Below are 25,041 nucleotides of genomic sequence, written 5' to 3'. Positions count from 1 at the left end.
TCCCATCCTTCCTCTCTCCGGTTGCAAATGGACATGTGCAGTACAGGCAGGGAACAGAAAAACCAAAGTGACTTCAACTAGAGAAAAAGCTGAATGGTGGCAACACACACGTGAGTGTCGTAGCAGTTTAGAGAGGAGGTGGTGACATGATTTCTGTCCAGGCTGACTTGTCTGTGTGGAACACAGTAGCTTTGCTGGGCTGATAGTTGGCCAAATTAAAGTCTGGAGCGTCCATCGTCCAGGGGTGAGACCAAGTGCTGTCATCTCCATAGGAAAGACACAAAACTATTGTTCAGTTCCTAAGTTTGTGGTCCAACATACTCATTTATTACTGACTATTCTGTTCTCTTCTCTTTCACTGGTAGCATTTAGGCACAACGAGTGCCCTGACCCTGGCGTGCCTGTGAATGGAAAGCGGTTCGGTGACAGCCTCCAGCTCGGCAGCTCCGTGTCCTTCCTGTGTGATGAGGGCTTCATTAGGACCCATGGCTCAGAAACCATCACCTGCATCCTGAAGGAAGGAAACGTGGTCTGGAACAATGCAGTGCTCAGATGTGAAGGTAAATTTTATCATCCTTCCTGTGAGTCTGGCTGTGTAACCTGGAGGGAGAACAATCCTATCATATTTGCAGGTTTTGGGGAAGGGGATAATAGTTCTGCCTGTCCAGGTCCTGCAAAGGTGCTGGCCTTGTAGGAGGGCTTTTGCCATCGTGTAGGCAGGGGCATCTGTTGTTTAGAGCTGAAGGACTGCTGGGCTTCAGTTCTAACCCTCAGCTTCCCAGTCACAGCCAGGGTTGTACATGGCTCTGGCAGGTGTCTGCACAGAAGAGTTTGCGTAGGAGGAAGTGCCAGTTCTGGAATCTCTGAGCTCACTTTGTTTTCTGATTTTTTCTTCTGAAATGGGGATTATTTTTATCAGCTTAGTTTTTGTTACAACGGGTACCTTTCTAATAGCAATAATAAAAGGCTTTCATTTACCAGTGACTGACAGGTTCTCACCTGGCTTTCCCAAAAGTTCTGTGTTTTTTGCTGTTGTTTTCAGTGGTTCCAGTTGTAGCTGCCCCCAGGGGAAAGGGAAGAACTGCTCAGTGTTCTGCTGGGCAGAGAGGTTCTTTACCTGTCGTTTTGTGGTGACATCTCATTGCCACGACAGCTTTGGTAGCCAGCCCCAAAAGGTGGGAGGTGGGTTGAGTTAAAGACTTTAATACAGCTTTCAAAGCTTTTTCCTAGTCCTTCAAAACTTCTACTAGGGAAGAGAGAAGTGAGGGAAGAGCTCATTAGAAGTGAAGACTCTTCCTCTACCCTCTGTTCTCAGGGAAGTGAAGCCCTGGGCTGGTGTTTACAGTGGTTTGAATAACAAGTACCATGCTATTGAGAAATAGTGGTGTAATAGTGAGAAATCCTGTCAGTGAGGGTTGGTCCATGGTCTTTCAGACTGGAAGAAGGAGGTATCCACTGTGTTCACTAACCTAGAAGAAGATGGACTTTTTTATACTCTTGTATAACTTTTCTTTTGCAAGCAGCTAACAATAAAATGTCTCTAGGCTGGATTCAGAGTTTCCATTACTGTCACAAGCATGAGCCTTTAAGTTTATGTATTTATAAGTGTAGAAGAGGAACATACATTAAATAATGCACTTTTAATCAACTTCTATCTTCGGAAGCTTTGATAACCTTATGCCATTAACTTGTGCTTTTTCCTCTGTGATCACAGTGGTGGCTTCTTTGACTCACCCTTCAATATGTGCTTGGTTAAGTGTACATTTTAATTAGCCTTTTTAAACAAGGAGGAAGTATATAGATCTAAAGTACTGTTCAGTGCTTGAAAAAATTAATGGGAAAGAGAGAGACCTAAAAAAGGAGTTGAAAGATGAAGTCCTGAGAGGAAATTGTGTAGCTTTGGGGCAGAAGGGAGCCTCTTGTTCAAAAATAATTGGCCTGGAGCCAGTTGAGATCAACTGACTTTCATCTGGCTTCCTTCAGATCAGCAGTGAAGGTTTCAGGCCCGGACTCACACAGGTATTTAGGGTCATGTCAAGTGTGACATCTCGTAGCCCTTGCTGACAGCTCACACCAGGGCTGGCCCTGGGTTGGTGCCTCAGCAGCTGCTCTGGAGGAGCAGGGTCCCCTTGGTGACCTAGGCAGGGCTGTGGGTGAGGGGCTGCCAGAGGCTGGGACAGCAGCGTGGCCCCGCTGCCATGTGGGACGTGTGTGACCAGCACCAGGGACCCAGCTCAGCAGAACATGGGGAAACAGCAGGGTGATGAGTCCTGCAAGGTGCTGAGGGGGGGACCATGGACTCACAGGACCAGACACTTTTCCATCCCGTTTGATTTTTTTGTTGGAGTGTTTTTTTCAGGGGTCAATACGTTGCAGTTATTTGGGGCTGTAGAATTTTCATACCTCTGGTCCATGAGATCCAGTGTCCTTTTTCCAGAAAAGAAAATAATATGCCTTCAGCTTCTGCTGGTGGCACTTGGGACCGCGGTGTGGAATAAATGCCATAGTTGTGTGATGTCCCCCATGGTAGAAAAGATGTGACTGGATTACCACAGATACAAAAGATTTCCTGGCACCTGCAGCTCCTGAGATGCAAACTGACCTTGCTGTTTTCTCTGGTTTTATACCTAATAATTATTATTATTATACCCTGTCCCCTTAGAGCCACTGCACGAGGTCAGGCTGCTGCCTGCCACAGATAGAGCAGCAGCTGCTGCAGCTTCACTGGAAGCTGGAATGGGGGTTTGGTACCAGCTAGTGGTGCAGCTTCATCTGGGGATTTCTAACCTGTGAGAGGCAATGCTGCACGAAAGCTGGTGGGCAGTGGGATGGTGCTGCCTGGCAGGGTGGGGTACCTCCAATGGTGCCACAGCTTCTGTGATGTTCTTCACCTGAATTGTGCCATTTTCCCTGTCCCAGCACCCTGTGGGGGCCACCTGACATCGCCCAGCGGAACCATCCTGTCCCCTGGCTGGCCTGGCTTCTACAAGGACTCCCTGAGCTGCGCCTGGGTCATAGAGGCCCAGCCAGGCTACCCCATCAAGATCACGTTCGACAGGTGCTCACCTCCCCTTCCCAAAAGTTCCCTTTTTTTGGGGTTGTTTTGGGTGGTTCCAGTTGCAGCTGCCCCTGGGGGAAAGGAGGAGCTGCTCAGCGTTGTGCTTGGCAGGGAGGTCCTTGATGTATTTTTTTCACTCCTGACAAGACATTAAAATTCATCCAATGTTCAAGAAGAAGAAGTGGAAAACGGTGATTTTTCCCTTGTTTTGAGTAACTCCTGCTCATTTGCAGTGCTGTTTTAGACACACATAGGACATGTTTGGGGAGGCTGAGCTCCCCTGTGCCGGGGAGAAGCAGCAGTGAGGACCTGCCCCAACCCAGGCGTGCTGAGTCTCTTGCTTTGCCCCGGATCTCACTGCTGGAGGAGGGCTGAGCTCTCTTGAACCTGGGTCTGTGTGTCTGAGAGGTGATGGTGGCAGCAGATGAAGGGGCAGGGAGACATCACACTCTGTAGGAGGGGAATGACATGTTCTAGTAAGATACTCGGGTGGTAGAAACAGACCCAAGTGTTGCCCCTGCTGCCTCTAGTCATTACAGCACATTCTGGACTGCAAGAAAAACCAAAAATGAACCAGGCAGGTTTTTCACAAGCACATTCTTGTGTCCCTTCAGATTTAAGACAGAGGTGAACTACGACACGCTGGAGGTGCGAGACGGCCGCTCCTACTCCTCCCCACTGATAGGTGTCTATGATGGGACTCAGGTGCCCCAGTTCCTCATCAGCACCAGCAACTACCTCTACCTCCTCTTCACCACTGACAAAAGCCACTCTGATGTAGGCTTCCAGATCCGATACGAGAGTAAGTGGGGTGCTGGTGTGGTTCCCTCCTCCCCAGCAGCACAGTGGGACCCGTCGGAGCCTGCTGGGCTCACTCCTCCCCTTTGCAGGGAGTCCACACTGCTGCAGGGCTCAGGGAGTGGGGAGCTGCTGCAAGGCAAGCAGCAGTTGCTGCTTTTCCACCAGCATGGGGGTTTAGATTTTTTTATATATATGTTTATCATAACATCTATAGAATGTTATTGATTTCAGAGGGCAGAGTTGGGTCCCTCTGTTTCATCCTCTCACTTCAGGGATGTTCTGTAGGACGTTGAGCGAGCTCATAGGAGCAGCTGAACTTCCCCCCAGGCTGCTGTGGGCATCCTGCAGCCACGGGGGGCTCTGACCCAGTGGGTTTGTTTGCCACAGCTGTGAAGCTGCAGTCAGACCACTGCCTGGACCCGGGCATCCCCGTGAACGGCCAGCGCCACGGCAACGACTTCTACGTGGGAGCCCTGGTGACCTTCAGCTGTGATTCAGGCTACACCCTGAGCGACAGCCAGGCCCTGGAGTGTGAGCCCAACTTCCAGTGGAGCCGGCCCCTGCCCAGCTGTGAGGGTGAGGAGTCTGGGAGGGGACATCTGCAGAAGGTGGCCAAGGCTTCGTTTGCAGATCTGCAAAAGCAGAGCAGCGGTTGTGAAGTTTGCAGGGACCTTTGGGCTGTGTGCTTTGGTTGATTTTCATGGGTTGGGCTTTGTTTTGACTTTCAGAAGAATTGGTGCTCTTCCAGTTGATGATGAGTTTTAAATTCTTTTAATTGTCTCTCTTTTGGTTTGGTTTATTTTTTAGCTCTCTGTGGAGGTTACATTCGTGGTTCCAGTGGTACCATCTTATCCCCAGGCTTCCCTGATTTTTATCCCAATAACTTGAACTGCACGTGGACCATAGAAACATCACATGGAAAAGGTGAGAAGCCTTTACCTTAGAGGGGTTTTACAGGTGGACCAGGGGACAGTGGTCAGCAGGAGACAAGTGCTGTTGGTGATGATGGGTACCCACATGCTTGGCCAGTTGCCATCCTTGCCATCACTCAGATGATGTCTCTGGACAAGATGCAGAGGGGTTTTCGTGTCACAACTCTTAATCCTTTTAAAGTGGAGAGGATTAAGAAGGAAAGATTGTCCTGTATCAACTCCCTGGATCGAAGAGCCTGTGTCAGGCACCAGCAGCAGTTCCAGACCTTTGTGGCAGTACCCTCTGGAGTGTGAGCTGCTGTTTGGATGCTGGTGTTACTCCTAGTGCCACGTGGAGGAAAGGGGAGCTGCCACTGAGACCACTGCAGTCATGTTTGGTACTCAACAGAACTTTCAGCTTTATTATTCTCTGCAGTGCAGGATCACTACCTAGATAACATTTTACAGATGGAGAATTGGAAGCATGGAGTCAATCATTTGCAGGCAGGGGACAGAACTTGGGCTCTGTCCTAGTTCTGCAGCTCTCATTTCTCTCCTAGCCAGGAGTGTTGCCAGCATAGAGGCAAAGTGCAGATCTAGTTAGTTTAGTCTCCTGTGCAGCACAGCCCAATCTTTTGTCTTGGAGCAAAATTTCAAAGACATGGATCATTGGGGATTAGAGAGCAGGTTTTATGTCCAAGGGTGGTGGGTAATTTCTCCTGCTCCAGTCAGTGTCTGCCTGGGGTCAGCACAAAGGGTATAAACCCTTTATGTAACTTGATGCACTCTTACATAAGAGGCTCGTCGTCGCTGGATTCCAGCACAACAGGAGCTATCATGAGCCAATTTTGCAAATACCATTTGTATTACAGCAAATAAACTTGTCAATGAAAGCACAGTGCATTAAAGGAACCATCACATGCTGTGAAAAGTATTCTGTGGAGTAGCAGCAATCCGCTCTTCATTAATCCACTCTGCCTTGGATTCAGGCAGTGCATTATCCTGGAGCTGAGCACAATGCTGACAGATCTGACACACTTTCACATGATGGCCTGTGTGCCAGCCTCAGAAGAAAGTCTTCTGACCAAGCTAAGCAAGGCTGAAAAAACCACGGTGCCTTTTGAAGTAGCAGAGGTCTAGGGGCTTTTTCTCCTCTGTCCTGCACAAGATCCCACTGTGGCCAACTCAGTAGTGCAGGGAACAGCACACCCCTTAGAGCAGCTCAGTGTGGTGTGGTTCTGGAGCATCCGAAGAATTCAGCCCTGCTTCTGACCAGCTGGAACCAGACTGCCACACTGGGAGAAGCTGGACATTGAGCTCTCTGGAAGGCTGCTCCTGGATTTAGTGGTCTGAAGCCTAGGAGCTTCTTTGGAGCTTCCAGCCCTAGCTGCAGGTATTGAATATTAGAAAATTAAACAGTGAGCTATTGTGTAAATCCAGCTTGTTATAGTGAAAAATATATAGGTCTCCAGGCCTTTGACAAGAGTTCCAGCTCTTACCTATCAGGTTGTGCTGGAAAGGTGAGGATAAGATTCCGAGCGAAGCTGAGTGTTTGGTGGGTTGGTGTAGAAGAATCTCTTACTTTAATGAAAGGAGTAAGTTCATATTATCTTGTTTGGTATTTCCATCCCTCTCTTTACCCACTGCTGGTATCCTTCCTTCAGGGCTGTTCCAGGATCTCAGTAGAAATGAGCTGCAGCACGTGGTGGGACCTTTCTGCTTCCATCCCAGGCAGGGTCAGAGTCATCCTTACTGTGTTTGCAGAGCTTTCTGGGCTAGCAAAGCTTCACCCAGGCAGCTGCTTGGATTCAGGAAATCTCCAAATCCAGTTAAGAGGTTAGGGCAAGAGGAGAGGACGTTGTACAGTTATAATAAGCCAGCCCATAGCCAGCAGACATGTCAGGAAAACCTCCTTCTTCATCCCAGTAGTTCACCAGTGCAGTGAAGAGATGAGCAAAGACTGATGTCCCTTTCTGTGATGTTTTGTGGAAGGTGCTGAAGTGTATTTAGATGCTGGGCTGCTGGTGGGAGTGGTCCTACACATTCCTACACGTCCAGCACATCCTTTCTATTGCAGCACTCGCCTTGTCTTTCTCAGTGATGTCCTTCCCCAGCTGCTGCTGTGTTAAACTGCTGTGTAATGTGCTGCCACGAGCTTCTCCCCGTATTCCTGCAACGTTTCTTCTCATTCTTCAACAGCAGTGGAACAGAGTGATCCTGAGTCAGAGCTGTAGCCACTGAAATGGAATTAATTTAGTCCTTGGAGAACAGAACAGGCTTTAAAAATAGGTGTAACTGAACCCTGTTCAGTTAACTTCTCTCTGTGCTTTGTCCTTGCCTGGCAGCCCCCTGTTCCTGGGGACCACTGGGTGCACCAGTGAGCATTGGGTGAGTTTGGTGCTTGCTAAACCCAGAAGCTTTCACAACTCTGCTGTGAGCAGGGGATGTGTTTACATGATTTAAGTGTTTCCCATTGTACCTTTCTTTTTTCCCCTTGTTGTAGTTTTACATTTCCAACACCCACTTCTGCCAGTGCCTCTCTGCCTGGTGTCCCAGCACTGCTGCTGTCCCTGGCCTGGGAAGTCTTTCAGTTCTCATAAAATAGAGCTCAGGGCTTGTGCCTCCCAGCCCACCGGGCTGCTCCCTGCCAGGGCAGTGGCTGAGCAGTGATGATCTGCATCATAAAAGCCACTCTCAAGTTATTCACTCCCAGATCTTTATGAGCATCTCACACGTGGCCAGCACACGAGTCCCCTAATTGAAACAAGTTGGTTGTTAGAGTAGTTATTTTTATGTGGCTGCAGACACTGATTTACTTTATGGACTCAGGAGCTGTACAATTTGAGTTTAAAAGCTGCTTAATTTTAAAGGTATTTAAACGCTTAAAGAGAGACTATTATTTTTAATCTGAGAACTTCAAAGTGATTTCTTTTCCCTATAATTAGTTTTGTTATTTCTTTTACAGAGAATAGGAAAAAAAAAAAAACCACCCTGTGTTTGCAGAGACATTTTGTGCCACAGTAAATTTCAGACCAGAGCAAAGGTTTCATCAGAGTCACAAATCCTTTAAAGTGAGTTTATAATTAGCTCTTATGGCTACAGTTACACAGCCCTTAACTGGCTCTGCTGCTGGAGAGGGCTTGTGCCCTGTGATTGGAGTTGTTATCTTAACAGACCCAGAGTCAGGGGCTGTCCACCCAGTTCTGGGGACTAAATCATGCTGGTGTCTCTCTGGTGGTGTGCTGATTTCAGTGGGGTGATGTTATTTCTGTTCCTTAGATTGGGATCTGTAAAACTGAGGGTATAAATTTCGTGTCAGTTGAGAAACATGGAAGACTTAAGACATTTTATATTCCCTTCATGTCACCAAGTGTCCAGGCTAAAACAGGCCATCTCTGTTTTCAATTGGCTGTGCTGCTGGTAAGAGTAATAAACATTTGGAAACAATTAGACATTTTCTACCTTCATGGACTTTTGCTGGGGGAAGAGTGGAACTGAACATTTTCTGCCAGGCTCCATGTAATGTTTACATATTTAGGAGGGAATTGTTGAAGTCAAGACCTGTTTGGGTCATGACTAAGCAGTGGGTTGCACAAATGCTTCTGCCTGGGACACTGAAGGTTCCCAAGGTGCAGTGAACTGCTGTGCAAGGATAAAGATGGGGAGAGAACAGGGCAGTTGAGACAACCCCATGAGCCCTGCTTCTTCCCAGTCTGGGGATTTCCATGGGAGAGGCTTTGGACTGGTTACCAGCCTCTCTGACCTTCATTTCTTGGAAGGAAACTGCTTGCATGTGACCAGTAACCTTCAAAAAGAAATTGGATAGACATAGGGGTAAATGGAATATCCAGAGTTAGAATTCAATGCTGACAAAAGCCTGTTGGGATGGATATTAAATCTCATGCTCCAGAGCTTTAATCAATCTCTAGGTTGGTCTCATCCTGAGCTCCAGAAGTTAATGGGGAGCAAGGAGGAGATTATTCCTCTGATCCTTATTTACGGATTTCCTGTGCTGGCTTTTGAAGCAGCTGCTGCTGCCCTTTGGCAGGGCTGGGATGCAGAACATGACAGCCCCTGGGTCTCCCCAGCCTGGCAGCCTCTGTGGTGTCCATCACTGGCCTAGGTGAGATAACTTGGTGGTGCCACGGGGCACTCCTGATGCGTGTGAGGAGGGGGGGTCTCACTGTGACTGATGCAGACCAGACCCAGCACTGCTGTCTGTGTGTGGGGTCTGTCTCTGCAAACAGCCCTGTCGAGTTCAGCAAGGCCATGAGGAGTTTAAGGCCCAATTGGGTGTGAGCAGGTGCTCAGGACCCTGCCCCGTGGTGCTCAGGACCCTGCCCCGTGGTGCTCAGAAAGCACACTAAGGTCTTCAGATGGAAGGAGCCATGTAAATGCAAAGAGGCTTTTTTATTGTAGGCATTGCTTTAGCTTGTTAGCTTCATGTGGTGCTGATGGGACAGGGTTTCTGAGACAAGATCCTGCCTTGCTTTGCTCTCTGGAAGCTGTCACTGCCATTTTTTGTTTTTCAAAGATGGAATTATTTTCCAGAGAATTAGTGTTCCTACTTGTGTTTGGATCCCAGCATGAAAAATCACCTAGCTGGAGGCTTTTGCAGAGGCCTGAAGTACTTACTATTTTGTGTCTGTAGGTGTGAAGGAGACTTTAATAATCCATTACTCCTTTCCTGTTCATTTACAAATGCAGCAAGGTCACAACCTTCTCGAGGAAATGTTTCAAATTGTTGAAATTGAATTTGGAAGAAGAGAGAAAATAGTTTTTCTGTGTTCGTCTCTTATTTCTGTAGCTGGATCGGTTGTGGCTGTGGATTCTTGTCAGTGTGATGTGGATGAAAGTGTAGGATTCTCTTTGCTTCTAAGATCTGTTAGAGCTGTTGGGTGAAGGGCTGACTCTGCCTGCCTTGCCCAGATCTGCAGTGGCCCCACAGGCACTTCCACCACCGGCCTTGGAGGGGACAGCAGGTCCTGGGAGGGGAGCTCAAGGGCATGGCAGGTCCTGGGAGTGGGTCCAAAGCTGAGAAGAGACAGCAGCAGCCTCCTGCCAGCAGGACAGGGCTGAGCTGGGCCCTGGAGCAGGGTGCTGGGGCTGTGCATGGTGCTGCTGGGAGGGAGCGTGGCCGCAGGACACAGCCCTGGCCTGGGAGATGGATGTGGATGGCTTCTGAGCTGTGTGTGGCTGAGGAGGCACAGCCCTGTCCCTGCTGCTGGCTCCTGCTGTCCTCTAGCCTCGGGGACCAGTGATCAGTCCCAGCAGGGGAGGTGCAGGAGGTCCCTGCAGTCACACTGCTGACGTACTTCATCCTTTGGAAAATCCTCTCTGACCTTCAGACTTGGCTGAAGTCCTATTTTTCTAGGTACGAATTCCTTCTGGAACAGACTTGGGTTTGTTGTTTTCAAGTCCTCCCAGGTACAGCTTTTGCTACTCTTGCTATTTATCTAAAGGTCAACACTTCTAAAATCCAGTGCTCCCTGAAGCTGCCAGGCTGGGTCCTTCCTGCTGCTGCTCCATCCCTCGAGTGAGCTGGTGGCATCTCTGTTCCTGTGCCCCAAAGGCACAAAGAGTCGAAGATTTTAACTGCCTAGTCTCTGTACCATACCCTTGCTTTACTTGTTTTCATCTGTTTCATCTCAGACACAAACGTGTCTGTGGTTCTCAGGGTGCTTTTCTTCTGGGTTGGGCTGCTGCCACTGGGAAACGAGGAGTCACCCCGGGGAGAGGAGAGGGGCTTTGGCTCTGGGACAGCGGGGTGCCACACGAGCACTGCTGGCTGAAGCCATCTCGGATTTTCCTCCCCTGCAGGTGTGTTCTTCACCTTTCATACCTTTCACCTGGAGAACGGGCACGACTACCTGCTCATCACAGAGAACAGCAGCTTCTCCCAGCCCCTGCAGCAGCTGACGGGGTCACGGCTGCCGGCGCCGCTCAGCGCGGGGCTCTTCGGGAACTTCTCAGCCCAGATTCGCTTCATCTCCGACTTCTCCATGTCCTATGAGGGCTTCAACATCACCTTCTCAGGTAAGAGCAGGGGTGGGCAAAGGCTTCGCCCTTTCCCTTTCTGCTTCTCTGCAAATCCTGGGAATAATTTTCTATTGGCACAGTTGTGTGTGGGTTGGGTCACTGATGGTCACTCCTCTTGTTGTCCCAGTAACTTGTTGTAGCATCAAACCTCAGTATGTCCCAAGAAATAGTCTCCTTCCAGTCCCCATTTTGCCAGGTGTAGCAGTTTCCTCTGCCTTGGAGCCCCAGGATTGAATGATGACAGGATTGAACCTGCTGGAATTAAATCACTACAGACGTGTTTCTTGCTTTCCCCTTTCTCCCCCGATGATCTTTTTTGCTCTGTTTGTGGGCAGAGTTTCAGCTCACGTTTTCTTGGGCTGTACTACCCCTCTCTCCTCCAGGTGTCTTCCTTCTGTGCTTATCAGAGGAAAATCATGGCAGTAGTTAGAGCGTTTCCAACATGGGAAGCTGGGACAGATGGGATCTTTTGGAAGGCAACATTGAGCAATCTGGTCTTCTTGGAAAAGAAGCAAGGCAGAGCTGGTCACTCCCATTGTCCGTCTGCTCTCTCTTTTTTCATTGCTCCACTTGGATGCTCATCCAGTGACCCAGGCTCTGCAGCTGCCTTCAGCCTCTCCTAGAAGCAGCACGTGCCCCGTGTAGCCTGTGCCAGGTTTCCATCAGCCCACGGGCATTGCTGGGGAGCTGGAAGCAGTTCTCTTGCTGGACCAGCTCTAACTGACCTGCTGCAATAGCAGGTGGAAGCAGACCTGGAGCACGTAGTGGGGTGCCAAGGGATGCAGGATTTTGCTGACTTCAACCCTTCTTGCCTCACAGTGCTGGTGAAGATCTGGCTCTGTGAGACAGCTTCTGCCCTGGGCATCTCCATTAAGCCAGTCCAGTCCTGTGCTTGCTGAACCAAACCACTTCTGCTGCTGGCTTTGTGTGTGATTAGACAAAATTCTGGCTTCTTCAGACAAGGTCCTGTGTTTTCAGAAGTCATCGATGAGAAGTAGAGTGTGCGTGGTGCTTTTGGAGAGAGGCTCCAAGAAAGGCACATTTGCCTCTGCAGAGCAATTTTGATGGGGGAAATTGGCTTTTTCTCTTGAAAGATTGCCTCTAATTATAACTATTATTTTCAGTGTATTTGGAGACTTCTTTCCTATCTTAGAAAATGGAAATGGGAGTCAGTTATATTTTTAGCTTCCTTTAGGTACATGTGCACATACTTTGTGCTTTTCAGGTCTGTTGTTTTTCCAAAAAAAAAACCAACCTTCAAAAGAGGTTCCCTTCAAAATGTTTTGTGGTCAGAGACATGCATTTGGCTATTAGCCATAATGCTACATGACCTTTGATTTAGCAGCAGCTTAAATGTTCTCTTGCAGTCCCCAAGCAAGATGCTGTGTTCATTCATTTTCCAGATTAGTAATGTAGAGGCAGCAGAAATCCCATCCGGATCAATTCATCTTCATTTGACTCGAGCAGGGAGAGGATGGCAAATTTCCATCCCCTTGTGTCACTGCTGATGTCACTTTCCTATTTGCCTGACAACAGTGACAAATAATGAAAACTGCTGTATTTTGAGTTGGCTTAAATCAATATCCTGGTGACGCTCTGAGGGGTTGTGTATGGAAAGTGAAACCCAGGCTGGTCTTCAGGGCTCAAACAGGACAGATGGATGATGAGTTTCATGGCAGCTGGAGGGAACTTAGAGCTCCCTCCTCATCCTCGTGCCACTGGGGAGTACCAAGCGTCACCCTACCACCCTGTAAATGTCCCTTTGTCCCCTGCAGAGTATGATTTGGAGCCGTGTGACGAGCCAGAGGTCCCAGCCTACAGCATCAGGAAGGGCCTGCAGTTTGGGGTGGGGGATGTCCTCACCTTCTCCTGCTTCCCCGGGTACCGGCTGGAGGGCGCGTCCCGCATCACCTGCCTCGGGGGGAGACGGCGTGTGTGGAGTTCCCCTCTGCCAAGGTGTGTTGGTAGGTGGTCATGTGCTTTCATTTTGCTTGGTTGGTTACGCTGTGCTGGATGGTTTCGGTGGGCAGGGGCGGGTGGCATCCCCCAGGATGGCACCTTTCAGCTCACGGGGTGGGGGGGTTGCTGCAGGGATGGGGCAGAGGGAGCTGGAATGAGCTTTATGTACTTGGCAAGAGAGGAGAAAGTCGTGTCCAAAGTACCTCCTCTCAGTGTAGCTGCTGCTGCTGCTTTCTGAAGTGACCCTCAGGCCTTACTGGAGGGCCAGCAGAGGTGGCAGAGGCAGTGCAGGAAGGTGCACGTGCCCTAGGATGGTTTTGCTCAGCTCCAGCAACTTTGTGTGTTGGGAAGAACTCGTGGAGACGAGGCAGAGCAGGCAAATCAGAAAAGCTGCTTGCAGGGCAGGTTGGGGAGACTCTGCCTGGCTGTGACTGCGAAGCACTGGGACTCAGAGGAGCAGGAGCCAGTGCTGTACAGCTGGAAACCTTTCAGGGCAGATAGGCTGAGAAAACAACAGCTCGTGGTTTGCTCATGTGGGAGCTAATTGGGGAGAAGCAAGAAATCCTGAGCATGTAATGGTTGCAAGGCAGATTTACACGTGTTGGGGGGCTGTGTGTATCTCTGTACCAAGCTGGCTGCCATGGGCCCCACTGAAATCAGGCCCTCGGGGAAGGCAGCGCTGGCTGGCAGCAGGTTCCCTTGGAGGAGATCATCCTTCAGGTCCTGTTTTGCAAGCAGGCCCTCAAGCTGTACACGAGTGTTGTGGACTTGGGCTTCCTCCCCCCAGGATCACAGCAGCAGGAGCTCTGTGCTGTCACTGCAGTCCTGCTCCTTGCACTCAGAGGCACTCGAACGTCTGCTCACCACTTTGTGTAGTGAAGATATGCCCATAGGAGTCCTCTTACCCTCACTGTGGCATGTCTGAGAGAGAGATTGTGTCCTTAAAAGCTTGCAATTAAAATACAGAAGTGAGGGCTGGTTGTTGCTATTTTCTGGAAGCTTTAAGCTGTGATCTCTTGACATCCAAGATAGGTTGAACCTCCCAAGCTGCCATCCTCGTCTTTCTCTGAAAAGGATCATTCTGCCAAGTTTTAAATCTCACAAATCTTCACATTTCAAATTTGGCTCAGAGTCAAATGCTGTTCACACATGCAGAGTAGAAAAGGAAGCAGATCTGGTGAAGGAGAAGTCGTACTAGGTGAATGTAATGGAACGGGAACAGGCTGCAGCTCACAGTGAATAACAACACAGAAAGGGCTCTTCTCTTTTTCCTTCCTGGTTTCTTTCTTTCTAAAATCCTGGCTGTTTATAACCTGCCAAAGGGTGTAAACTTGCCTCAGGGGTGGGAGGAACAATTGCAGCAGCATCAACTCCCCCTGCCCTTCCAGTTCCCCAGGCTGTGTAGGGATGCCCACAGCAGCATCTCCTGCTCTCTCCCCAGGCCCTTGTCTTTTGAACAAGAAAGTTCAGTTTTGTCTGTGCCTCAGAAAAACCTGAGCCCACTGTGGTTCTTTGAGAGATATTTTTGGAGGAAACAAAGATATGTAAATCAGAGCTTGTTTCCAAAACTGAGGGAAAAGGATCCTTGGTTTTCTCTCTTCTTCTAAAGGGAGGGATGGAATTGTTAGCTGCAAAGCTGGGAAGAAAAAAGGAAAAAAAAAAAGAGGTCCCTTAAAGGACCTTTAAAGAGGTCCTTTAAAATACTGTCAAATGCTGACCTGGAGAGCTGAGGGCAGCATTAACAACAGATAAGGTCAAATTACACCCTGTTAGCTTTGAGGAAATTATTTTGGGGAAGAATCTGAAATTCAGACCTAGCCTTAGCATTTGTAATTATTTGGAAGGTTCAGCTGCATGTCTTGCTGCACAGAGCTCTGGCACTTGCCACACGTTGGTACCAGCTATCAGTGGTGTGCTGTGTTGGCTGTGGCATGAATGCCACGATTTCTGTGTACTATATATAGGTACAGGATGAGCTTTGTAGAAATATGGAAGAGACCTTAAAATATTTCAATCTAATGTGTATTTTTATTTTCCTGGCTCATGAATCAGGAGAAACATGAACACAGGCACGGCTTCCAGCAGGTGGTGGCTTACCAGGGAGTTTGGAATGTTTCTCTGGATTGGGACCCAAGATAGGATTTCAGTATGTCTACTTTCTGTGCCTCAGTTTCCCTGCCTGTATAAGGAGGAGGGTATTGACCTCTCTTACAGAGCACCTGAGGTGGAAGTGGTGGTAGCAGTTCATGCAGGAGCGAGCAGCTGCGGCCGTCGGGAGGAGTCCCCTGCATGTGCTGTGTGGCTGCACCACACGTGTGGTTGTTCACTCCTGCTTTTGTGTCTCTGTACAGCTGAATGTGGTTCATCTGTAACTGGGACCCAGGGAGTTCTGCTGTCCCCCAACTATCCAATAAACTACAACAACAACCACGAGTGCATCTACTCCATCCAGACGCAGCCAGGAAAGGGGATCCAGCTGAAGGCCAGGACTTTTGAACTGGAGGCAGGAGATGTCCTCAAGGTAATTCTTCTGTCTCTAGCAGTGAAGCACTACTGTGCTGCTAACGAGAGCAAGCCCTGAAAGGGAAGTGGTGTTCTGAGATTTTCATGGAGTTAACTATGTCTGACCTCTGAAAAATGCCACCAAGCCTTGACAGTGCTGATAGTTGTCAAGGGTTTGGGCTGACCACTAGACGAATGACCAAGGACATCAGTGCAGTCAGTAGTAAGCTCTGGGAGAGACTCATACTACCAGTATACTACCAGTACCAGTTGCTGCTGTGTTATTAAATGATTGGTGGGGAGGTTTTGAAGACAGCAGCAAAATTCCCATGGACCAGACTGAGCTCCAGGCAGGGCAGCTGGGCTAGAACATGATCTGTGTGTGTCCCTTCTAAGGTTAGAGCAAGACAGAAGACATGATAAATCTGTAAACCAATATCCTCTAGCCCAGGGATCACAGTCTGATCAGCACACTTGTTTGCTGTGCTTCAAACCGTGTTGTGTCATTTTGGGGAAGTGGCCCCTCTGAACTTCACCAGCTCGTCACAGGCTCTGGCAGCAGCACTGAGGCAATAGCCAGTGTCCTTTGTGCTCCAGCCTAGCTGGTGGTTCGTGGCTCCAGTCCACAGATGGACATGTAAACAAATGCTGTATCTGATAAAAATGGAGCTGTCTTTGTCCTGTCCCTGCACCTTCTGCTGTAAAGTCTTCCTTGAGGTTTTGAGATGTGCTGGAGTGCCAGGGGTTCTTCCTTTGTAGCTACACTTCAGCTCTCACCTGCATAGTTGTACAGGGCTGACACATGGGGAAGGGTGAGGTTCTTAACATTACTTTTGTGTTTGTAAGAATCAAGGCTGCTTTGTCCCTGAAAGGGTGTTTATTTAAATGCAAACTCCAGGCTCAAGCTCTTCAGCATTCCCATACTCCAATTAATCTCCATTTACAAGCTTCAGGACTTTATATAGGAGGAGACAAATCCAGGCTGAGTTTCTATTAACCACAAAGAAATGGTTTTGTAGGAGGCATTAATATTACAAGATGTGTGCTGCTGTGCTAAGCCATCTTCCCTGAGAACGCCCCTGTCCTTATGTAAGTGCCACACTTCTGCACTGCAAGAGAGGTGTAATCCACAGATTTTCAGCTCACAAATGGCTGGAAAGAGAGAGAGATTTCCAGCAAATGCAAAGAACATACTTGTTGTGGAAGAAATGATGCTCTCTCAACAGGTTTGTCATCAACTTCTCATCTGCTCCCGAGGAATGTTACTATCCATCTCCACTAGTGAGAAGTTGCTCTTTATCCTCACAGAGAGCCGTGCTCTTGAAAAGGAAGAAACACAAAACCCATTTGTGTTTTTCTTAAATAATAGGAGGGTCAAGGCACATCAATGAGTCACTGTAGGGAGAGGATGTTTTTTCCCAGTAGCTGTGCAGCACCTTTGGCAAGAGAGCTTGGTTCAGAAAGTAGCCCTGGGTGCAGTGAGGAGCAGGATGTGGCTCCTCCAGGGTGTGAATCATGCTCCCATGAGCAGCCTGGACGGGTCGGATGCTTAGTTGGGGTAGTTTCACCCGCTTCAAAGGAACTCTCCCTCTGCACTCGTGGGTGATTTGGTCCTTGAAGCTGCAAATTAGGTTTTCTCATACCCGTTCCCTGTTCCTCCCAGGTGTACGATGGCACCAATAGCTCTGCTCGCCTCCTGGGCTCCTTCAGCCGCTCTGAAATGCTCAGCACCAGCATCAACAGCACCTCCAGCAGCATGTGGCTCGAGTTCATCACCAACAGCGAGAACACGAGCAAAGGCTTTGAGCTGCAGTTTTCCAGTAAGTCTTAGGCTGATATGCTTCTGAGGTGGGAATTGGAGCTGTAAAGGGTGTAGTTTTGTGTTGCAGTTGTATGACCAGAGGAAACAGTCCTCTCCATAAAGATCTGGTAGTGGAACAGGAGTGGGGGAGGTGGTGATGCCAGCAAACCTGTTCTCTTGTGAATGAGGCAGTGGTGGTACAGAAGCTTTGGATCAGAGCTGAGATACCAGATTTCTGGGATCTTGTTCAAATATTATTTTTTTTTCAAATAGTATTTTTTCAATATGGTGTTTTTACTCTCCAGCAAATGATTTTAAGAAGAAAATACTGGTATGAGCTTGTGTTAATATCCCCTGGCTGTTAAATATCTGATGAAAACAGATTCTGGTTTCCCCGCTCCAGGTTTTGAACTGATTAAATGTGAGGACCCTGGCATCCCACAGTTTGGCTACAAGGTCCACGATGAGGGACACTTTGCTGGCAGCTCTGTGTCCTTCAGCTGTGACCCTGGCTACACCCTGCGAGGCAGCAGGGTGCTGGTCTGCCTGACGGGGGAGCGCAGAGCTTGGGATCAACCCCTGCCAACCTGTGTAGGTGAGACAACTCCTCCCTTTAAAACCTCCTCTAACAAGTACTTTGCCTGTGGGCATCCTGCTGAGCACCCACTCTTCCTCATTTGCTGGTACCCCTGATGTTAACTGTGACACTGATTGCAGCCATCCACAGTAATAAAGCCCCTGCTATGGTTCCTATGTAAGAGATCTTCAGACTTCGAGCACTGATCTCTGCAGAACTTCTACAAGCAGTCTTAGTGTGACACACTGCTCTGAGCACAGGGTTGACAAGGTTTCTTGCTTTGCTGCGAGGAGACCTCTGCTTTTCCAGTCCTTGTCCTTTCAGCTGGAGGTGTAAGGCAGAGTGGCACTTTCTGATAGTGCCTGACACCGACGCGTGTCCGGGCAGCTGACTGAAGTTCAGAGTCCTGTTCATGTGAGAGCTACATGACATCTGGTTCCAGATCCTCAGACATTTTAATTCCCTTGGCTAAGCCCTGTGTTCCCTGTTACCTGCAGCTCTCCAGAAGGATGTCTTCTTGCTTTGGAATTCTGATATTAAGCTTTGGGTGTCTAAATGAAGTGCTGTTGGTCTGTTACTAGACAACCTCATAATTAACTAGTGTTTCCAGGGCATGGAGATTTGAACCTTCTGAGACATCTCAACAACCAGAAGGTTGTTTTCCTGGCTGTAAGTGATGTGCTCAGACAGTGGCACTCTCTGTTCTCCCCTGAGTTAGGATATTTTGTTGTGCTGTAACTCTGCTGGATTTCAGTCTTGAGTACTGAGGCAAAAAGACAATTTTCTGTCATTTATGCATCTTCTTAACCTTTCCCCTATTTGCTACACATATATTGCATATGAATGCTCGTGTCTGTGTGGTGAGCACATGGAAACACAATTTTAATGGATGTTATGAAAATGTTTTAGAAATCCCCACACTGTTTTGAAGCTGGTTTAGCAGAGACTTCTCCATTTTATCACACCAGTGAATCATTAAGACTTCTTGCAGATCCAATTAGAAGTATTGAGCTCTTTGACCCCACGTGTGAATTGGGGAAAGCAGGATGCTGGCAGGCTCTGCCTTTATCCACTGCAAAGTCAAAAAGTTGGAGGGAAGCTGTGGCAGCATCTCACAGAAGTGCAGAGTTCTTCGAGCTGAATTAAATTACTCCCTTCATCTTTGTTTTGTAGTCTTCAAGAATCTCTGTAAATGGCAAGAAACCCTCCCTGTTGTATTTGTAGGATGAGACTTGCCTTGTTGCCAAGGAAGAGCTGGAATATGTCAGGAGTCTCCTCACTAACCCATCTGTTTGTTTCAGCGGAGTGTGGGGGCACCATCCACGGGGAGTCCTCGGGGCGGATCCTGTCTCCTGGCTACCCAACACCCTACGACCATAATCTGAACTGTATCTGGACTATAGAGGCAGAAGCTGGTTGCACGATAGGGTGAGTTGGGACAGGTTATTGCAGCTTGTTTTTCTTTCTGGGTACAACTCAGCTTTCCAGAGGCAGATCAAAAATTATATAAGGCAAGTAGAGAGGCTGTCCTGTCTCTCTGAGAGTCCCAAAGGAGGGAACAAGTGCTGGTTTATCTCCTTGCAGGTTGGACAGAATCAGCATCACTTCTCCTTTCTCTCCTGCTTTTTAGCCCTGCACAACCCGTGCCAGTACCAGTTACTGTGCCATGGCTGGTGGCACCTGATTGTTTGCTCTTGCTGCCTGTGGTATTAAAATAACATCCGAGAGCTTTTATGGGCATGTATTTCAGTCCAGCTAAAGCCATCTTCAACAGAAAGCTGAAGCATATTGGCAAGTAAAATTTTTGCTAAATGATGTGACTTTAGGGGAGGAATGTAGATTCTAGGGTCTGTACAACAATAATCCTCTTCTCCCACAATCTCCCATCATCATTTCTAGTGCTTGCTAGCTGCTGTGGCAGCCCCATTTCTGTGCTGACCCCAAGACCTGTCGCTGTTCCAGTGCTCCACTCCTTCATTGTTGGTGCCCTTTTATCTTCACCATAGCTCCTCACTGCATCAGCACTCATCATCTCCTCAGTGGGCACTGTCAATCATGTGCAGCTCTGTGATGCTCTCAGTCGATGGATTCACACTGGACAGGTCTGCTCCAGTATTTTCATTTTTACTTAATGCAGAAGTTTCCTCTATAGCTCTGCTCTTCAGAAGGGTTCAATAATGGATGGTTTCTGGTGTGAACACAGGAGAAAGAGCCAGAGCAGCATAATTCCTGTACAGGCAATATCTAGTTGAAGCCTCCTCTTCTTTTCATTCTGCTGTAAATGATTCCGAAGAATCTGAAGACTTTTGTAGGATGAAGTAGACATGAGACACCTTTTTTTCTCCCTCTCTCTCTCTCTCCCTCCCCAGAAGTGTAAGAGACTTCCTCATCCAGACACTGCTTCAGCAAGTGATCTTCACTCACACCCATCATCCCTCTCAGCTTTCTAAGAGTACTCAAACGAGCAGAGCTGTAGCTTGTGTTTGCAGGATCAGCCAGAGGCTTGGCAGGGGCCAAGACTGAAATGAAGTGATGCCAGGCAGGAGTACAGTAATGCACCTTGTGACCCTTCCTGTCACCAGAGATGAAGGCTTCCTTCTCCTCTTCCTTTATTTGGCAGCTCAGACAGGACAGGTGATCTCTGGGTAGTTGAGGGAGCACATTTTCAGCAACTTCATTTTTATGGTAATCCATTGGAAAAATAATCCTCTTCACGCATGCTACAATTGTATAAAGCTCTCATTTATAACCTCTATTAAAATTAATCACCAGAGCTCTTTGGATAAAGCTGTGTCTGCACAGAACGAGGGGAAGGAGAAGAAGGTGGGAAAATCAGTCTGTACATCATTGCCATGGATGTTGAAGAGTTGCACTTTGAGAGAGGTTTAATTTTGTGCATGTGCAAGCACATGCACATAAAATTACAACTCAGATGACTTGGCTTATCTGTAAGACTCTAGGGAGGCAAAGAAGAAGTGAGGTGTGAACCAGCCTTCAAGTGCTGCTTGTGCCACTGAGAGTGGTGAATGCAGACACAAGTGGCAGTGGTGGTTTGTTCTGTAGCAGTGATCTCCTAGAAAAGCATTTAATGATATTTCTAATCCTAGTTTAATGGATGATGCTGCATTGACAGGTTCCATTTTTCACAATCTCATCTAGAAATATGAGTGAGGATATTGGGATGTTCCAGTTTGCTTCCTTGGAAGTTTCTAGGGACACAACATTTAACAGTTTTTAAGTGTGGGAACCTTCTCCAGGCTGCAGGAGGTCAGGGTGAGGGACCTGCAGCTTTGGTGCAGGCTGTGTGGGCATCCCCAGTGTGTCCAGATGGGAGCCACGTTAAGATGGTCAGAGCTTGGCTGGGAATTGTCACAGAAGGAGCCTTGAGTTGGTCAGTCAGGTTGTGAGGTGCTCCCTGAAGAGCTGGGGCCAAATGGCTCACCAGCAATTATGCCAGTGTAGTGCAGAGCTGCTCTCTCCTCTCTGCTCCTTGCTGAGCTGGGAGAAATCCCCTCCACCACATCATCTATATATGTATGTATGTATATATATATAGCCACAATTCCTAATGTGCTCTTTGCTGCATTTTCATGCATGTAATTGGGATTGTCAGAGTGAACTCCCTTCCTCTCTGTTGTCTGCTAAAGCAGTGTCTCTGTCTTGTCTCAAATGAAGCCCTGCTGGGAATAGAATCAGGCTGATAGAAAAATCATGCTGTTTGGTTACAGATGTGCCTGTTGAATAGATGGATTTGCTCCAGAGCACACCAGTTTTCTTAATAAAATCAGCTATCCCAGTAGAGCCCTGAACCAGCTGGCATCAAACAACCTGTGCCTTGCCACGGTGTTGGCTGCTTGTCCTGCCAGAGCTTCTCCTCCTTGGGCACCCTGGCTGGAAATGGATGCTTAAAAATCAGGGGAGTGAGCTGGTCCAGGGTGGTGGCAGTTCCAGGGTGTCCCCCTGCCTCAGGTCAGTCTCTGGCACTATCTATCTCCCCATTTCCAAGGTCTCATCACTGAGTTTTCTCTGGCAGTTTAGGCTCACTGGAACCAGTTAGCCTAAGAGCAAACATAAAACTGGGCCAGCCCATCTGTGGAGAGCAGCCCTGCTAGGATCATCCTCATTTGCTTCAAGTCTAGCTTTTTTTCTCTTTGCTCAAGGTCTCTGCTAGGTAGATTTATGATTCAGCTCTTTTGGTGTCTGTCAGATTCTGTGGGCATCATCTTGTTGCTGAGTACATTGCAGTGGTTTGGGGTTTTGTTGGGGTTTTTTTTTCCCCTTTTATGATTCTACCTGATTTATTTATGCTTGCCCCGGATAAATGGAAGGCAGCCAAGTGAATGCTTCCCTCTTTTGCTCTGTGGGCTGTCAGGGTTTTAAGTGCAGGACCTGACTGGTTTATTTTGTGCAGATTTTTCTCAGTACAGTTTATAGGTTTCTGTCCCCATTTCAAGCTGGCATGCCCCGAGTTCCCCTGAGCCAGCCTGACTTCGTTGTGTCAGATGGTCTTTCCCTGGTGATAGTGGGGCAGTGAAACCCAGAGGCAAGGAAATGCCTCCTCAGCAGTGCAGGAGTGGAAGGACCTGAACCCTCATGTGTGGGAGCCTTTAGCTGAGAAATCCCTTGGGTGTAACAATAACTACAGCTGTATCTCATGCTGAGATGGTTCTTCTGATCCTGGGAGATCCCAAAGCTCTTTGCAAAGCCTGGATTCCTCTGCTTCTCTTCCTTCCACAGAGCAGTTGGTTTGGTGGGGAGAAGTGCAGTGTGATAAACCCTCCTCAGCCCAGGGTGGGAACATCCAGGGGTTGATGTTGGGACCAAGATTGTCCTGTCCCAGAGTGCCACCAGACCTCTGCTGGGCATGGAGAGAGCTCCTGCCCTTCTCCCATCCCCTTAGATCCATGGCTGGTACAGGCTCTGGAGAGAATTTCCTCACCACAGTGACTCCTGTCAGCATCTTGGGCTTCCCCTGGGGAATTTTCTGTGGAAGTGTCCAACAGGTACCGTGGTTTAGTTGGAAGGCAGAAGGCAGGAGCTCTGAGGAGCACTGCTGAGGGCAGTTCAGGACTAAGGAGCATTTGATGCATTCAGAATTTGCACCCACCTGTTTGCCACCCTCCTGCACACCCTCTTCTACCCCTTTTTCTTAACCCCTGGGGCAGTTAACACCCTGGGTTAACTAACCTAAGGGCTTCTTTTCCAGCATGATGCTGTTTTAATGAAGAGTCATGCTGGTTGTTTCCTTTCCTGTTTTTTTTTCCCCCAATACACAAGATTAGCTTAGCACCAGGAGCAAATTCTTTGATCTGAGTGCAGGTAACAAAAAATCAATGAGTTTTATCAGTAGATGCTGGCTCTTGACAATAAGGTGTTTCTTGCAGGACACCAAAAAAAGCAAGAGGACAGCCAAGGTTGTTGCTCTGTGCAGCACAGGGACAGTGTGTGTGTTGGATGAACACATGTCAGCTGTCTGAAGGAGCCCAGCACATTTTTTGCTCTTTTTGGAATAAATTTCTCAATACTTCCTTCTTATCTGCCACAGAGCTCAGGGAAACTACAGACAAACCCCAGGCCTCTCCTTCACAGCCCCTGGACCTCTCTGCTGCAGGTTTCCTGCGTGTCCTTGATGGAGCCTTTTGTCTGTGTGACAGTGACTCGTTGCAGTGTCTGAGCAGCTTCAGTGCAAAACCAGCTGGGATATTCTGGCTGAGGACATTTCACTCCCCACAATGGGCTTTTGGACCTTTACCTTGTCCCTCAGGAATTTTTTTGCTGAGGAGTGGACACCAGAAAGGGCTCAGCTTTTCAGAAAACATTAGTATCTGTGGCTCAGCTGTTTATTTTTTGTCTATGGATGTGTTTTGTTAGGGAGGTACATGACTGTGAGATCTTGGGTTTTATAGACAAAGTTGGTACCTAAGGTAAGAATTCTGATCCTTTCAGGAAGAAGGCAGAGCTCAGCCTGTGGCCTGACCTCCAGTTTGTTTTGCCACACAGGCTCCATTTTATGGTTTTCCACACTGAGGAGTTCCACGATGTGCTGAGGATCTGGGATGGTCCTGTGGAGAATGGAATCCTCCTCAAGGAGATGAGCGGGTCCAGCTTGCCCGGCGACGTCCACAGTACCTTCAACTCTGTCATCCTTCAGTTCAACACTGACTTCTTCACGAGCAAGCAGGGCTTTGCTATTCAGTTTTCAGGTGGGCTTTATGTTGTTGCCTCAGCGCTGTCTAAACAGAGCTTTGCTGACAAGTGATTTCAGGTCTATAAGCCCAGTGCTGATGGTGAGCAAACGCCAGCGTGCTGGACACAGCAGCAGGAGCTGTGCAGCCTGCCAGCCCTTTGAGCTCAGCCACGTTTGGGTGCAATCTCTGCACAGAGAGAAAAACTCTGATTTTTGTCCTTGCAGTGCAGGTGAGTTCTGTGCTCCCCTCTGCCACAGTCACCTTCACGGTGGTGAGCCTGGCAGCCAGACACAGAGCCATGTGCTGTGGAATACACAATAAGGACTTAGAGTATTTTCCACCACATTCCCCCAGGTCCTTCTTCAGAGACACCAGTATGCAGGAAACTTCTGCCAGGTGTTCTGAGAGCAGTTGGTCAGTGGTCTCTGAAAACCAAATCTATTTAAAAATCCCTGGAATTGGATCCCCTGAGATGTGGGTCCCAGGAAGCTCTGCTGGCTGCAGGGATGGCACTGCTCACAGCAGCACTACGTGTGATGCAGCTGCAATCTCTCATTGCCTCAGTGCTGGCCACTGTTAGCCAAGACTCAGCCTTGCAAACACATTGATTTCAATTGTATGAAGGTAATATGTTTCAGTATTCACACAGAGGTTTCCAGGATGCAGACCTTCACTGGCGTGTCCAGTAATCAAACAGCAGATGCTTATTTTGTAGATGGTAATAAACAGGGAGGCTGTTGGGTGAATGATGAGATGACCTTCCTGGGACCCAGTCAAATCCAAGCATTGGAGCTCATGATGTCTCTCCCAAGCTTTTGCCCATAGCTTTCTGTTCAGGGTGCCTCCTGTGGCCAGGAGAGCAGGTCAGCTTTTTGGGATGGGCTTGTGCTGGGTATGAGACCTTCTGGGATGACCAGGGCAGAGAGAGACCTTTGTGTCAACCAGCAGAGCTCTGCCATCCTCTTTCTTTGCCAGGCTTATGTCTCAGCCTGCCAGGAAAGACCAGACTGGGCTACTAACTTGCTTATCTTCAGTTGCACAGAGAAAGAGAGAGGGATTTCCTCTGGCTCTTTTAAAAGAGCTTTCTCTAAACTGCCTGGGTGTAATAGACTCTCATCAACTTAGCAGGAAATAAGCTCTGCTCCACTGCCTGAGACAGGGCTGGGCTTTATTGAATGCTCCTGCTCAGAGCCTTTGTTCAGCAG

The 25,041-nt window shown here is 48.4% G+C and overlaps 1 protein-coding gene across 1 annotated transcript in view; it reads left to right on the top strand.

Moving 5' to 3' along the window:
* Positions 1 to 25,041, top strand: part of LOC103772426 (CUB and sushi domain-containing protein 2-like) — a gene marked incomplete at both ends in the record, with an annotated part of 44,275 nt that overhangs the window by 2,154 nt on the left and 17,080 nt on the right. The window contains 12 exons of the mRNA XM_008939758.1: positions 366 to 560; positions 2,920 to 3,058; positions 3,673 to 3,860; positions 4,247 to 4,435; positions 4,667 to 4,783; positions 10,591 to 10,806; positions 12,585 to 12,773; positions 15,120 to 15,289; positions 16,934 to 17,090; positions 17,475 to 17,666; positions 18,950 to 19,076; positions 23,649 to 23,851. Coding sequence (XP_008938006.1) covers positions 366 to 560; positions 2,920 to 3,058; positions 3,673 to 3,860; positions 4,247 to 4,435; positions 4,667 to 4,783; positions 10,591 to 10,806; positions 12,585 to 12,773; positions 15,120 to 15,289; positions 16,934 to 17,090; positions 17,475 to 17,666; positions 18,950 to 19,076; positions 23,649 to 23,851 — 2,082 coding nt within the window. The remainder of the gene's footprint in view (positions 1 to 365; positions 561 to 2,919; positions 3,059 to 3,672; positions 3,861 to 4,246; positions 4,436 to 4,666; positions 4,784 to 10,590; positions 10,807 to 12,584; positions 12,774 to 15,119; positions 15,290 to 16,933; positions 17,091 to 17,474; positions 17,667 to 18,949; positions 19,077 to 23,648; positions 23,852 to 25,041) is intronic.

This window comes from Merops nubicus, unplaced genomic scaffold, assembly GCF_000691845.1.
Source record: "Merops nubicus isolate BGI_N331 unplaced genomic scaffold, ASM69184v1 scaffold29814, whole genome shotgun sequence".
NCBI classification, from domain to species: domain Eukaryota; kingdom Metazoa; phylum Chordata; class Aves; order Coraciiformes; family Meropidae; genus Merops; species Merops nubicus.
This window is presented reverse-complemented; position numbering and strand designations above follow the sequence as displayed.